This window comes from Myxocyprinus asiaticus, chromosome 31, assembly GCF_019703515.2.
Source record: "Myxocyprinus asiaticus isolate MX2 ecotype Aquarium Trade chromosome 31, UBuf_Myxa_2, whole genome shotgun sequence".
Lineage (NCBI taxonomy): Eukaryota > Metazoa > Chordata > Actinopteri > Cypriniformes > Catostomidae > Myxocyprinus > Myxocyprinus asiaticus.
In genome coordinates this window covers 40238832-40251488 of record NC_059374.1, presented here as the reverse complement: position 1 = coordinate 40251488, position 12657 = coordinate 40238832, and the positions used below count along the sequence as shown (strand labels likewise).

General features: G+C 36.3%; 1 protein-coding gene across 2 annotated transcripts in view; it reads right to left on the bottom strand.

Moving 5' to 3' along the window:
- Positions 1–3390: 3390 nt before the first annotated feature.
- Positions 3391–12657, bottom strand: part of LOC127422433 (sodium/calcium exchanger 2-like) — a 124337-nt gene continuing 115070 nt past the window's right edge. For both annotated transcript variants that reach the window (XM_051665948.1, XM_051665950.1), the window contains 4 exons: positions 12279–12403; positions 9679–9778; positions 9177–9455; positions 3391–8077 (listed from right to left, as the gene is read on the bottom strand). In XM_051665948.1, coding sequence (XP_051521908.1) covers positions 7701–8077; positions 9177–9455; positions 9679–9778; positions 12279–12403 — 881 coding nt within the window. In that variant the 3' untranslated portion in view covers positions 3391–7700. The remainder of the gene's footprint in view (positions 8078–9176; positions 9456–9678; positions 9779–12278; positions 12404–12657) is intronic.

Sequence of the window (12657 nt, the reverse complement as noted above, 5' to 3'; positions counted from 1 at the left end):
CAGTGTTTTATTGAAAATATTATATAAATATCACCACTTTTCAAGGATTTTCAAGGATAACAGCCGTTGAAGCACAAAATTATAGTTACTGTCACCTCGCGATTGTCGTCATATTGCCGCCTTTTTTCATTATTGGCGCGAACTGGCGGTAACTAGCATACAGTAGTCTACACAACAAGATAAGCAAAATTTGAAGAATTTACGACTAAAACTGTACTCCAATATGGGAGTTTTGATTAATTTTGTGTAATCATGCAAGCCCCTCCATCTCAGAAAAGGTAAGCAGCTAAAATCTTCCTTACAGAAAATGTTAACATTTTCTGGTTCTATGAAAATGTTCATGCACTAGGCTAATTATATTTGATCATAACGCTGGTATTAGGAAAACATGGATTTCACTCAGAGATTGAATCTTTAATAAAAAATAAATAAATAAATAAAAAAACACACACTCAAGGACAGGAAATGTTCAAAATAAATAAACTATATTCAGAAAGGTTTGCTCGAGCTCTAACAGCTACATCATTATTTTTTCTTCTTGATACACAATACACATCATGCCATGTTCTTCAAAACACATCTCCTCTCCAACATTTAGTTTTCTTTAGACTGTTTTTCCTACTTTCATATACATTAACTTAGACAGATCAAAAACATACATAAAAACTTTAATATTACTTTCTAGTGAATTATTACAGTATTTCATAGAGATTAATGTCACATATTTTTTTTCATTTCTGACATCAAGTCAGTTGATATTTGAAGGAATATAACAGGCAGAGAGAGAAATGGTCACAGATACAGATAAAAGTGCACAAAAACAAGGCAGGAAACAAGACCAATTTGGGTCAGACGCAAACAACACACAAACCTGTGAGGACAAGACAGAGATTCATAACAAGAAAAGTAATAACTTTTGTTCAAAGTTGTAACAGGCTTTTTTTTTTTTCTTTTTTTTTTTTTTTTTTTTGTCAATAGGTTACCTTCCTTGCGTCTAATTGTACCCCAACATGAGAAAGATGAATTTCATCATTATATTACTGAGAATAGGGTGAAAAAATACCTGTAAGTAATATAAAAAAAAGCCAGAAAAAGAAACGTAAGATGTGATATTAATGTAAACATTGACAGTGATAACAACTCATGCGTACAAACAGGTACATCATGCATTTTGCACATTAGAGGCACATATACAGAAAAACAGCAGAGAGCTTTACATTTACAGTAATGAACACAGTCCAGCAGCTGGTTGACATCAGAACAACATCACCACCAGAACATACACCGATCAGCCACAACATTAAAACCACCTGCCTAATATTGTGTAGGTCCACTTCGTGCTGCCAAAATAGCACCAATCTGCATCTCAGAATAGCATTCTGAGATGATATTCTTCTCACCACAACTGTACAGAGCGGTTATCTGAGTTACCGTAGACTTTGTCAGTTCGAACCAGTCTGGCCATTCTCTGTTGACCTCTTTCATCAACAGGGCATTTCCGTCCACAGAACTGCCGCACACTGGATGTTTTTTTTTTATTTTTGGCACCACTCTGAGTAAATTGTAGAGACTGTTGTGTGTGAAAATCCCAGGAGATCAGCAGTTACAGAAATATTCAAACGAACCCATCTGGCACCAACAATCATGCCATGGTCCAAATCACTGAGATCACATTTTTCCCCATTCTGATGGTTGATGTGAACATTAACTGAAGCTTTTTATTTTATGCACTGCACTGCTGCCACACGATTGGCTGATTAGATAATCACATAGATGATTGTTGGTGCCAGATGGGCTGGTTTGAGTATTTCTGTAACTGCTGATCTCCTGGGATTTTCACACACAACAGTCTCTAGAATTTACTCCGAATAGTGCCAAAAACAAAAAAACATCAAGTGAGCGGCAGTTCTGCGGACGAAAACGCCTTGTCGATGAGAGAGGTCGACAGAGAATGGCCAGACTGGTTTGAACTAACAAAGTCTACGGTAACTCAGATAACCGCTCTGTACAATTGTGGTGAGAAGAACATACTCTCAGAATGCTGTTCTGAGATGCGAGTTGGCGCTGTTTTGGTGCCTACTCAATATTAGGCAGGCGGTTTTAAAGTTGTGGCTGTGTCTCGGTGTCTGAAGACATGTAGCAGAGAATGCCATAGCATTTTCTGAATTAATATGCCTTTCACATAGTCAAAAACAAGACAGTCACAGCTCTAGTGTAAATTACTAAATTATCACAAGATATTAGTTGAAGTCTTTCTAAATAAATTAATAAAATAAATAATAGAATAGCTTTTGGCTTTGGCCCAGTGCACAAGAAACTGTTTCACAGGTAAATGTTAGATCGATAGATAAGCAAAAGTGACAGATTAGATCAAATATGGTGATGTCTTTCAATCCAGTTAAACCTACCAAGAATATCTAAAGATTCTGGAAAAAGTTGTCAAAAATCATTAATTCAATGACTATTAAGATTATCATTTTCAGTACACTTGGAAATAGAAAAATCACCTACTGAAAATGTCACAAAGTCATATTCCAAAAGGTTTTACAAAGCTTTCAACATTACCAGAGTCATAAAAACAGTAAACATCTGACATTCAGGGCAATAGGTGATCTCTAACAGATTCCAGCTTAATTTCTAGAGTAGTTATCGCTGGAGAATGTTATAAGAACATTGACGATTAAACAAAGAAACAATGTGGATTTTCACAAAATCGCTCCACTACTCTAACGCCAGACACTTCTTGTCATTTTCAGAGTTATTGCACTTTGTCTTTGTAGTGTTAAGAAGAACAAGCCCACATATACTAAAGAAAACCTTAAAGGGACAGTTCACCCAAAAATGAAAATCCTCTCATGATTTACTTACCTTTAAGCCATCCCAGATGTGTATGACTTTCCTTCTTCAGCAGAACTAAAGTGAAGATTTTTATAAGCACATTTCAGCTCTGTTTGTCCATACAATGCAAGTAAACAGCTGTTTTGTTGTTTGAAATGACCTAACTCTCGCATGACGTTTGTTCCTCTGTTGTATATAAAGCGTGAGCTTCCAACTTCTTCTCGCATGAACGCGCCTTTGCGCTTACGTCAGTGATGTATTGACTGTTAGCAGGAAGCAATTTTTTAAAAGTTAATAAAGTTTTAATTATAGATGTATTTTTTACGCAAACCTATCAGTTTGCTTCAGAAGACACTCATTGACTGACTGGAGTCGTGTGGATTATTTTATGCTGCCTAAATATGCCTTTTGGTGCATCATATAGCCAGCAGTCTAATGGCACCCATTATCTTGCATTGTATGGGCAAAAAGAGCTGAAATGTGCTTATAAAAATCTTCACTTCGGTTCTGCTGAAGAAGGAAAGTCATACACATTTGGAATGGCTTAAAAGTAAGTAAATCATATGAGAATATTTATTTTCGGGTGAACTAACCCTTTAAAGCAAGCGACAGGGTCTGTATAGGCACCAACTATTACTTAAGGGTTTAATGCAATGCCAGTGCATGCGCAATATCGCATGACATACTGCTGTTGCAAAGGGGATGGTAGCATATTGCACACTTGGTCTCAATCATTTTGGTTTCTGTTGAAAACATGAACACACTTAACAAAATACAGTTACAACGTCAATTAAATAATGTCTCTTAAGGCAATAATTGGGTGAAACAGGAAACAAAAGACTGTTAAGAGGTTCATGATTCTGATAATGTAGGATTTACCCCCATACTTTAGGTTTCAGATATCGAGATAAATATGAAAATCTCATAAAAAAGGAACTGAAATTCCAATTTTACAATTTTATACTGATGCTTTGTCTACCTAATGATTTAACAGTCTGTTTAAGTCAGTTAAGGTTAGAGAATGTCTGATGGCGTAAGTTGAGCATGTAAAAAACATTCTTGTCTTCAAAACCACATGCCTGCCAACATCTAATTTCTCTCTGCTGAATTGTAAACAAAGGCGCAAACAGTGAACGTGAAAACACAAAAATGTGCCGCAAAGCAATTAACTGTTGCGGTAATCCTTTTCGGCAAAGCATGTCACATCTCAAAAATGACGAAAATAAATTAAACAGATCATGGTACCATTTTTATCACAAAACATTTTTGAAAAGAACAAGACATCCTGTCTTATTAATATTAAATTTTGCTTATTAGGAACTGACAAATATGTAAAAATTTCCGATATACGACATAGGCAGCAGAATCTGTCATCCAATGTAAATTAGCATACATTAGTCCCTTTTAGGAATGAACACTGTAAACTTCACATGAGCATTCATGCATGTCTTTAGAGTCAAAGCATGCCATTATAGTTCTGCCAATATGTACTCCATGCAGTTCAATTGACTAGACCACAGACAAAAGTCCAGCCCTGAAGTATAGCAGAAGAAAACAGGTTGTACCAGAAGAACGACACACCACACAGCTTTATACAAACATCTACACACCGGACAGATAAATTGACAACATAAAAACATTTAGAATCCCCTCAACATACATACATATATTCACACAATCCTGAGTGCTCTACAAGTAAACAATGTTTTATTGTGACTGTGAGGGACAAGCTTTCAGATTTAGGCATGACGAGGACCTATCAAGTATAATAAGTCTGTCATGGACTAATTATCTTCCATATTAACTCCTAATAGCTTTGTAAAGAATCAATCCATTCATAATTCCATAGATCATTAATTTGTTCGACAACAAGAAGCCAGAGTAAGGTTTACACGATGTCAAGAGAAACTGTACAGGGACGTTTTGGGGTGAATTTCATGGCAAGAACATGTCCAGGCCATATTTCACCCTAAAAATAAATAAATAATAGAAATTATACTTTGCATAAAGAAATTAAAGCCTGTTTGTTTAAAGCCATTTAAATGTTTTGCATTGTGACATTATTTTCATAAAACATTCATTGCAATTTCAATAAGAATATCTCCCCCCACCCCAAAAAATCATAATACCATAATGCAAATAAATACATTAATAAATCTCATTATCATTACTGGAAAGTGGAAAACCTATTATTTAAATTGCAACATATCTATATATCATGGTAGTATTTGATGTATTGCCTTTAGTCGATGCCGATTTAAATAATAATAATAATAAAATAAAAAAAAATCTATGTATTAATAAGAATATCCATTAAAATCATTGGAATTACAAAAAACTAAAACTTTTGGATGCAATATGATAATGAGAATTTAGGTGGAAAATGGCATGAAAATAATATCACAGTGCTGAAATATTAATGGTCCTAAATAGGCTTTTTTTTTTTTGGTGTAAAATATGACCTGGATATGTTTTTTTTTGTTTTGTTTTTTGTTTTTTTTTAGATTCATCCTTTGAATCTAGTGTTTTGTAATGAGAACTGTAAGTCACTGGATCCATAAATGAAAGTGTACACACTTCAATTCTTGCACAGTAATAAAGTTTACACTCAAATTATTTTCCTTCCTAATAAACTGCTAGTCACACAGACTAAGACGATAAGCTCTCACAGTTTGTTTGAATGAGAATGAACCCCATTCAGCCACTTCCAGCACAAGTGACTTCCAGACATCTTTTATTTCTAATATACTTTGAATAGCAGTAGGTGGTGCTTTGTATAACACTGCTGTGGTCACATACTAAAGAGAGTTTTACATATTTCCCAACAAGCCATTGTACAGTCTCAGAGTGTGAGATATGGAGATAACAGTCAGTGTTTACTGTGGACTCTTTATAGCAACACTTTTAAAAGTGGGCAGAGATAGAGTTCCATTGTCTCCATTGGCAACAGGCAGCGTGGAATGAATTTTGCAATGACGATTGAGAAGTGTTCCAAATCAAGAGATCAAAGTCATCATTGTGATGTCATAAAGAGAAGTGTTCCATTTCAGGAGATCCAAGGCATTGTGATGTCATAAACAGGATAATTCTACTGGGGTGTGGAATGTTTTTGTTGTTGTTTAGTTACAGAGAAGTGTAGAGTGTGCATTCATGTAAAGTTAGGCAATATATCATATTTGGACATGATTTCTAGTCTAAACAAGTCTCAACATTTAATTACATTTTCCAATTTTATTTTCAATCACTTAATACTTTTTAACTTTTCTGTCCATTAGCTACCACTGCCTCAATCCCATTCTAAGCATAACGCAGGTGCACACTGTGTGATTTTCGCTGCAGTTTTGCCATCCAAGACAAATTTTAGAGATTTGTCATCGTAGGGCAAAATCAGCAGTCTTAGTTTGCTTAGTGTGTCATGTTCAATGATTAATTGCTTTTGCAATGAGTCTTAGCCCTCAACTGATTTTTGGTAACGACAATATTTATGCAACACAAAGATCTTATTTAGCATTCCCTTCACATAATGGGTCTCAAATTTTTGTGTTAATCGTTCGTAAAGCCAGTCTGATGTAAATTTTCGGATTCATTACATTTTTGTATTTTCAAAAATTTAGTTGGTACGAAGAAAATTTATACTGCTCCTGACCATGTGTAAATTGTGCGTAAGTGTTGTGCGCATGACTGTTTACGTTTTCAAGTCAAAAGCAACAAATAAAACAATGATTACAAAATACATTTAAATGCGGGGTTCTTGCGTTGTCTGATTTTTTTAATAAGCTCATTTTTGGTAGGTATCAGCGGATTTGTGTGCATGTAAATTTGCTCATTGCCAAAATCAGTGCAACAAGGGATTGCATCGATTTACATGGTACTATTTCAATTTCCTGTGTCAATAAGGATACATGACACTGTTTCAATGCTGTCAATCATGACCAAAGTTAGGTAAGATGTATATCGTGCAATCTGACAAAGATGATGAGAGATAGAAGATGATGATGTAGCAAAGCTAGGTCTTTCTTAGCTTTTACCCAAGATCTCACTAATATTGTATATTGACAGGCAACACTTGTAAAGAACAAAAATAAATAAATCACATAGTGTACACCCGGCTTACAGAAGTAGTACTGGAACACCTTTCACAACTTTGTAGTGTCTGATATAGCCTACAAAGACCAATCAAAACTACTGATCTGTTATGTTATGCAGCATTTATTTTTTTTTTTAAAGCATTTTAAATGCTGCACATCTCAAACTTTGCCATGATAAAAGTTTGTCTGTTTGTTCTAAAGAAATCTTTTATCTTTATACTTTTTTATTGTGTCACTGAACCATACACAGCCCTGTAATGTAACAATGTACTAAATGTCTGGAGTGCCCACCTTCCTACGGGAATCCAAAGTCATCAATTTAGCCCATGAGCTTGAGAGTCGAAAAGATAAATATGTGACTATTTTACAGCATTGCCCTCTCTTTTGTTTTAGTACATTACACTCCCTTTTGGCCTACTTTGCTACATGCTTTGCTTTACTTTTTCGTAAGCTCCTCTCTCCAACACTTACTCCTTATTTTATCTCTGTTCCACCTCTGGTCCTGAACTAACCCCTCTTTGTTGTTACTACCGGGGTTCATGGTCACTTCAAGTTGAATAATCTTTGTATAAGGGCATTCAGCGATTCACTAATTGTGTAAAGATTTGCATCTGTGTTTGTGTGTACTTAACTTATGAAATGTGTACAGCAAAACTAAGACCCTCACACTGGCTTCCAGCTTCAAAATCACCCTAAATTTGTTTGGAAATATCAGTGTGTTATGTAAAAAGTGTTTTCTGTATTTGCGACTTGCATTTCTCCTCTGAGTGGTTTTCAGAAGCCCTCGATATGGCAATAGGCCTCTAGGCTGGAGAAGAGAATATAGAGGAACCACAGACCCAGAAAGAGGAGGGTAGTGAGGAGGCGTGGGACACGTGGTCCGCCCAGCTCTCCGCCGATAGACGGTCGACGCCGGAAGAGCAGTACCCCCATGCAGATGAAGGCAAAAATAGTGAACAGGGTGACGGAGAAGGCAAGCGACCCAGGGTCCACATAAAATCGCTTGCCCTGGATGGCCCAGTAGACCGCCGCTACAGACCAAGCCACACCAATACCCAGAAAAACATTAACGGCATTGCTGCCAGTGACGTTTCCGATGGATGCATCTGCATACTGATCTTGAGTAGCAGCGACTTTACTGGCGAATGTGTCTGAAAAAATGGAGATGGGGAAGATCAGAAAATATAGAGATTAGTGGTCAACTGATATTTTTAATTGCAATGTAAAATAAATGGTCATTTAATATTTTTGTAATTTTGTGTGTAATTTACTGTTAGTGTCTGAAACAGGCTACAGCAAGGATTTTCAAACTGATGTCTGGGGGCCACAAGGGGGCATTTGGGGGTCTGGAGAAAATTTTAAAGAAAATTTAACTATACTTATTTTTTTTAAGTAAAAAAATATGTTTAGCATGTTCATTTTTAAGACAGTTTTACCAAATTTGACATTATTACCATTGTGGTAATACAATTACAAATGTGATTAATTTTGATTAGCCTATTTAATTCTATAAAAGGTACATTGTCAATTTAATACAAAGTAAATATTTTTCCATATAATATTTTAATTAAATTTAATATGTTTTGGCTTTAGTATTACAGTGTCAATATTAAAGTCAATTATTTATCTTTGCATATAACATGTTTTAGTTATAATATCACGGTATCTAATTTTCTGAAACAGTACAATGGGTCTTTAAAGCTGAAAATACTCCATAAAGCTGCCTTTATATTTTAGGAAGGGGGTCCCTGCAAGGGGATCATAATTGTTTGGGGTCCTTGGCATCAAAAGTTTGAAAACCCCTGGATTACAGTACCAGTGAAAAGTTTGTACACACCAACTCATTCTATATTATTAAAATTTTCCACATTTTAAAATAATAGTAAAGCCATAAACTATAAAAATAAAATAAAATAAATGGAAGTATAGGAATTATGTAGTGATTAAATGTTGTACAAATAAAAACTATATAAATGTTTTGCTTTGTACAGAAATTCATAAGAAGGCACAATTTTAATTAATCTACAAAACTAATGTCAAACATTTAAGAACAAGCCTTTAGATAAAATGGTATTTATGAGAAATGTAAATGTAAATTCAGTCAAGTGTGTTCAAGCTTTTTCTGGTAGTGTATGTATGGACCATCGCCCACTATGGTCTCTAGATAATAATATACTGACAGTTCAAAAACCTGCATCGATCAAACACTAATAGAGATCATTATACATCAAGCAAAAGCCTGGTACACACCTGGGATAGAGGTGCCCAGAGCCACAAACACCACCGCAGTGACAGTGTCGCGCAGGCCTATAGTGCAACCGAAGTGAGACGCCACATCCCCGATGATTGCAGTGAGGATCCCAATTCCAGTGATGGACACGATGAAGCAGGCCCAACCATTCCAGTATTCCGTGGGTGGAACGAACGCAAACAGAACCTTCCAGAAGACTGTCAGGAAATGCATGATGTAATCGTAGCAGGACGGAAGACGTTCCTCACGACCCTCCTCATCATCTTCATCCCCATCACCTGAGGATGACACACTTCTATTGCATCTCAAGACACAAACAAGCCTCCTCGAATTTTCATGACTACCACAGACAGATGGATTTCTTTCTCATTTAAACCTGGTATTTCGGAATCGTATACCTGGAATCTTCTTTTTCTTGCACAAAAAGACTACAATTAATTGTTTTAATTGTACACACATGCGCACACTTACAAAAAAGTCAAAAAGGTTTGTTAGACAGACCTGCACTGACGGTCACAGCCTCAACGAATTGCTCTCTCCAAGAATGAGTGCCGATGACCAGCGCCAGGTTAGTCTTCTTGATCAGTTTATCAACAGTACTCTGAAACACAACAGATCACATACTATGTCTCTTGCTCTCTCTTTTCAACACGTGCACAATACACTTTTCTAAATCATTAGAAGACTTCAACATGCTGTCGCTGTCATCATGACAAACCTAATGAGCCCAAGAACTGTTCTTCTAGCACCACTGATCTGATAAATAACACTTTTTTTTCAAAAACGTTTTTTTTTCTATATGAAAAGGTAATTTTCCAATGAGAATTTAATCAGCCTATAAACTTTTACTGTCACTGACCACCATGAACAGTTGAGAGACTCATATTACATCTTTTTTATTTACATTACATTAATTATTAAGCCCAAAAGGAAGCAAGCCTCCCACACTAAACATAACCCAAAGAATGCACAGTGGATATGATGCATACATCGCAAATCCACAATGATTTATATCATCCTAAATAGGTTTCAAACCACTCCAGTCCAGCACACCTGCAACTGCACCATAATGCTACAAGCTTGATAGGTGCTCAAGTGACATAAGCTGCAAGTCAGCACACAAAATCATTGCTTAGATGCTGTTGTTGCTGCAGGATTGAATAGGGGGAAGAAATATTTTACAATTTCTCTCCAGCATTGTCTGAAGACTTAGGATAAGGAAGCAATGATACATAAATGTTTTTGTTTAAATTGACTAAAGCATTTTGACCACTTTGTGGTACTGACTCTGAACTGTGCAAGTATCCTCAGGACATGTTGTTAATGCTTCCCAAGTTTAGTTTCAATGCGACAGAAAGTTGAAAATGTGTAATGGCGGACAGGAAAAATGGCTGACCTTTGAAAAATTGGTATCGTTGGTCTTTGCATGACCCAAGGAATCCAAAGAGAGCTCAATTATAATTTTAGGCCTAATTCAAAAGTTATAAGCATAAAGGTCAATTTTTTAGATTTCTTGACCAATAGGTGGCGCTGTCACTAAACTTGGCATGTACCCTCAGATCATAGTCCTAATAAAGCATACAAAGTTTTGTTTTGACAAACCAAAGTGTTTACGAGATACAGTCTAATATCTGGTTTTGCTACGACATAATTCACTTTGTTAGAGATTGGACAACATTTGTAGAAGAAGCAGGGAAAAAACTGTTAATGACTCAAAATGCATTTAAACTCATTAAAATTTAATAAATTGAGTCAATAGTAGTACACTCTCATTGGTAGCTGAAAGAATGATCTAATTGGTCAAAATATTTAATAAACAAACATACAAAGGATTGGGGGATTTGTAGAATTTTACGAATGACAGCATTCCAATTCTGCAGAAATCTGCAGAGCTTTTTAAGGAGTTCTGCTCCGCATAATCCATGTGGATCTGACTATGAGCTATATCAATGATGGACATGCATTTTTCATGCCGTGTACCACATGACCTATATATAGAGCTCTGTAATGCCTCCACTGAATGCTGTACATAGAGTACAGTTCAGCATGCATGATTTCACTGTATGGCCACATGTCAAGCTTTTTCTAAGGCTAGAGAACAGATGGAGTAAGGCTCAGGCATCTACATTTTTTGAGCCTTTTGGCAGTATTTAATATATTTATATTTTCTCTGAAATGGCCTTCAAGGGTTTTTTTTTTTAATCAGAGGGACCATCATTTTGATCAAACTACAATTTTAGCAAATTAGATTCAAAATCAAGAAAAGAAAAATACAGTAAAATAGCAGTTACAGTTAATAAAGGCATGCCATCACCACATTGCTGTTTGTTTGCACATCCTGATTATGTGGTGAATACCAGCCCACTTCGAGCACTGTTCCTATGTAAATTTGGTAATTATAAATTGTGCTTTATTCAAAAACTCTGTGCTATTTGGCCGGCGCAATAAACATCACACTATTATCGCTCAAGGAAAGCAGGCGGTAAACTGCATTTTATTCAAAGGAGATATTTGTGTTGATTTTCTATTCTGGCAGTAGAAATTCATAATTATCTCCAGATGCGCTGTGTATTCAGGCAAATTTTTGGCATGTTAAAGAGATGATTCAGGTGTTTGGATCATAGTAGTAAAATGATGCTGTACAGACCATACTGTGGTAGTCTGCTGCATCCTCCACTAAATAGCACTCAGAACCAATCCGCAAGATCATAATCGCACATGCAAAATGTGTTCAGTACAAATATTGTTCTTGTGTTTGCGCCGTTGCCTGATCTGATTCCTTTAGTGAATCTGCCGCTATTCCAGTGCTGACAGCGCATGCAAATAAACGGCATTTGACCAGCTGCAATCCACTCGTAGTAAATTCACCCCTCATTACTTTTGCAATTGGGTTTGGTGCCGCAAGGGTTGCAGAAATCCACACTTTAACTTTAATGGCTAATTAAAATGCGTATTTCACAAGTTTGCTGGTATATATTGTACTGGAATGTATTAAGGAAAATGTATTTGGCGTGCTGTCTAAAGCGGAGGGGCTCTACCACAGGACTGGGCTTGAGCTCTGAGATTTTCTCCATAGGATTGACTGATTTCAGATGCGATACCTTAAATTCGTAAGATTCCTCGATCACAACCTCCAGTCGGCTGTGCTCCCCCAGAATGGGTTTCCCCATCTCTGCTATCTTCCTCGCCTCCTCCTCTTCTGCACTCAGTTGTCCCTCTGGATCCTCTGAGAGAGACAGACGACACAGGAAGAGAGGCAGACAGAAGAGACAGGATGAGATATAACAGGCAGGAAATAAAGGGCATACCCCTTACCTGTCAATCAGAAATAGAACAGCTCAACCAATCAATAAGACACCACGAACGTCACAACACACACACAAACGAAACAGAACAGTTTTTAAATCAAGCTTTGAGAGATTTTCTGGATGTAAGTAATGCCTTAATGCCAGATTGTGGATTTTAACAGGCTTATTTGGC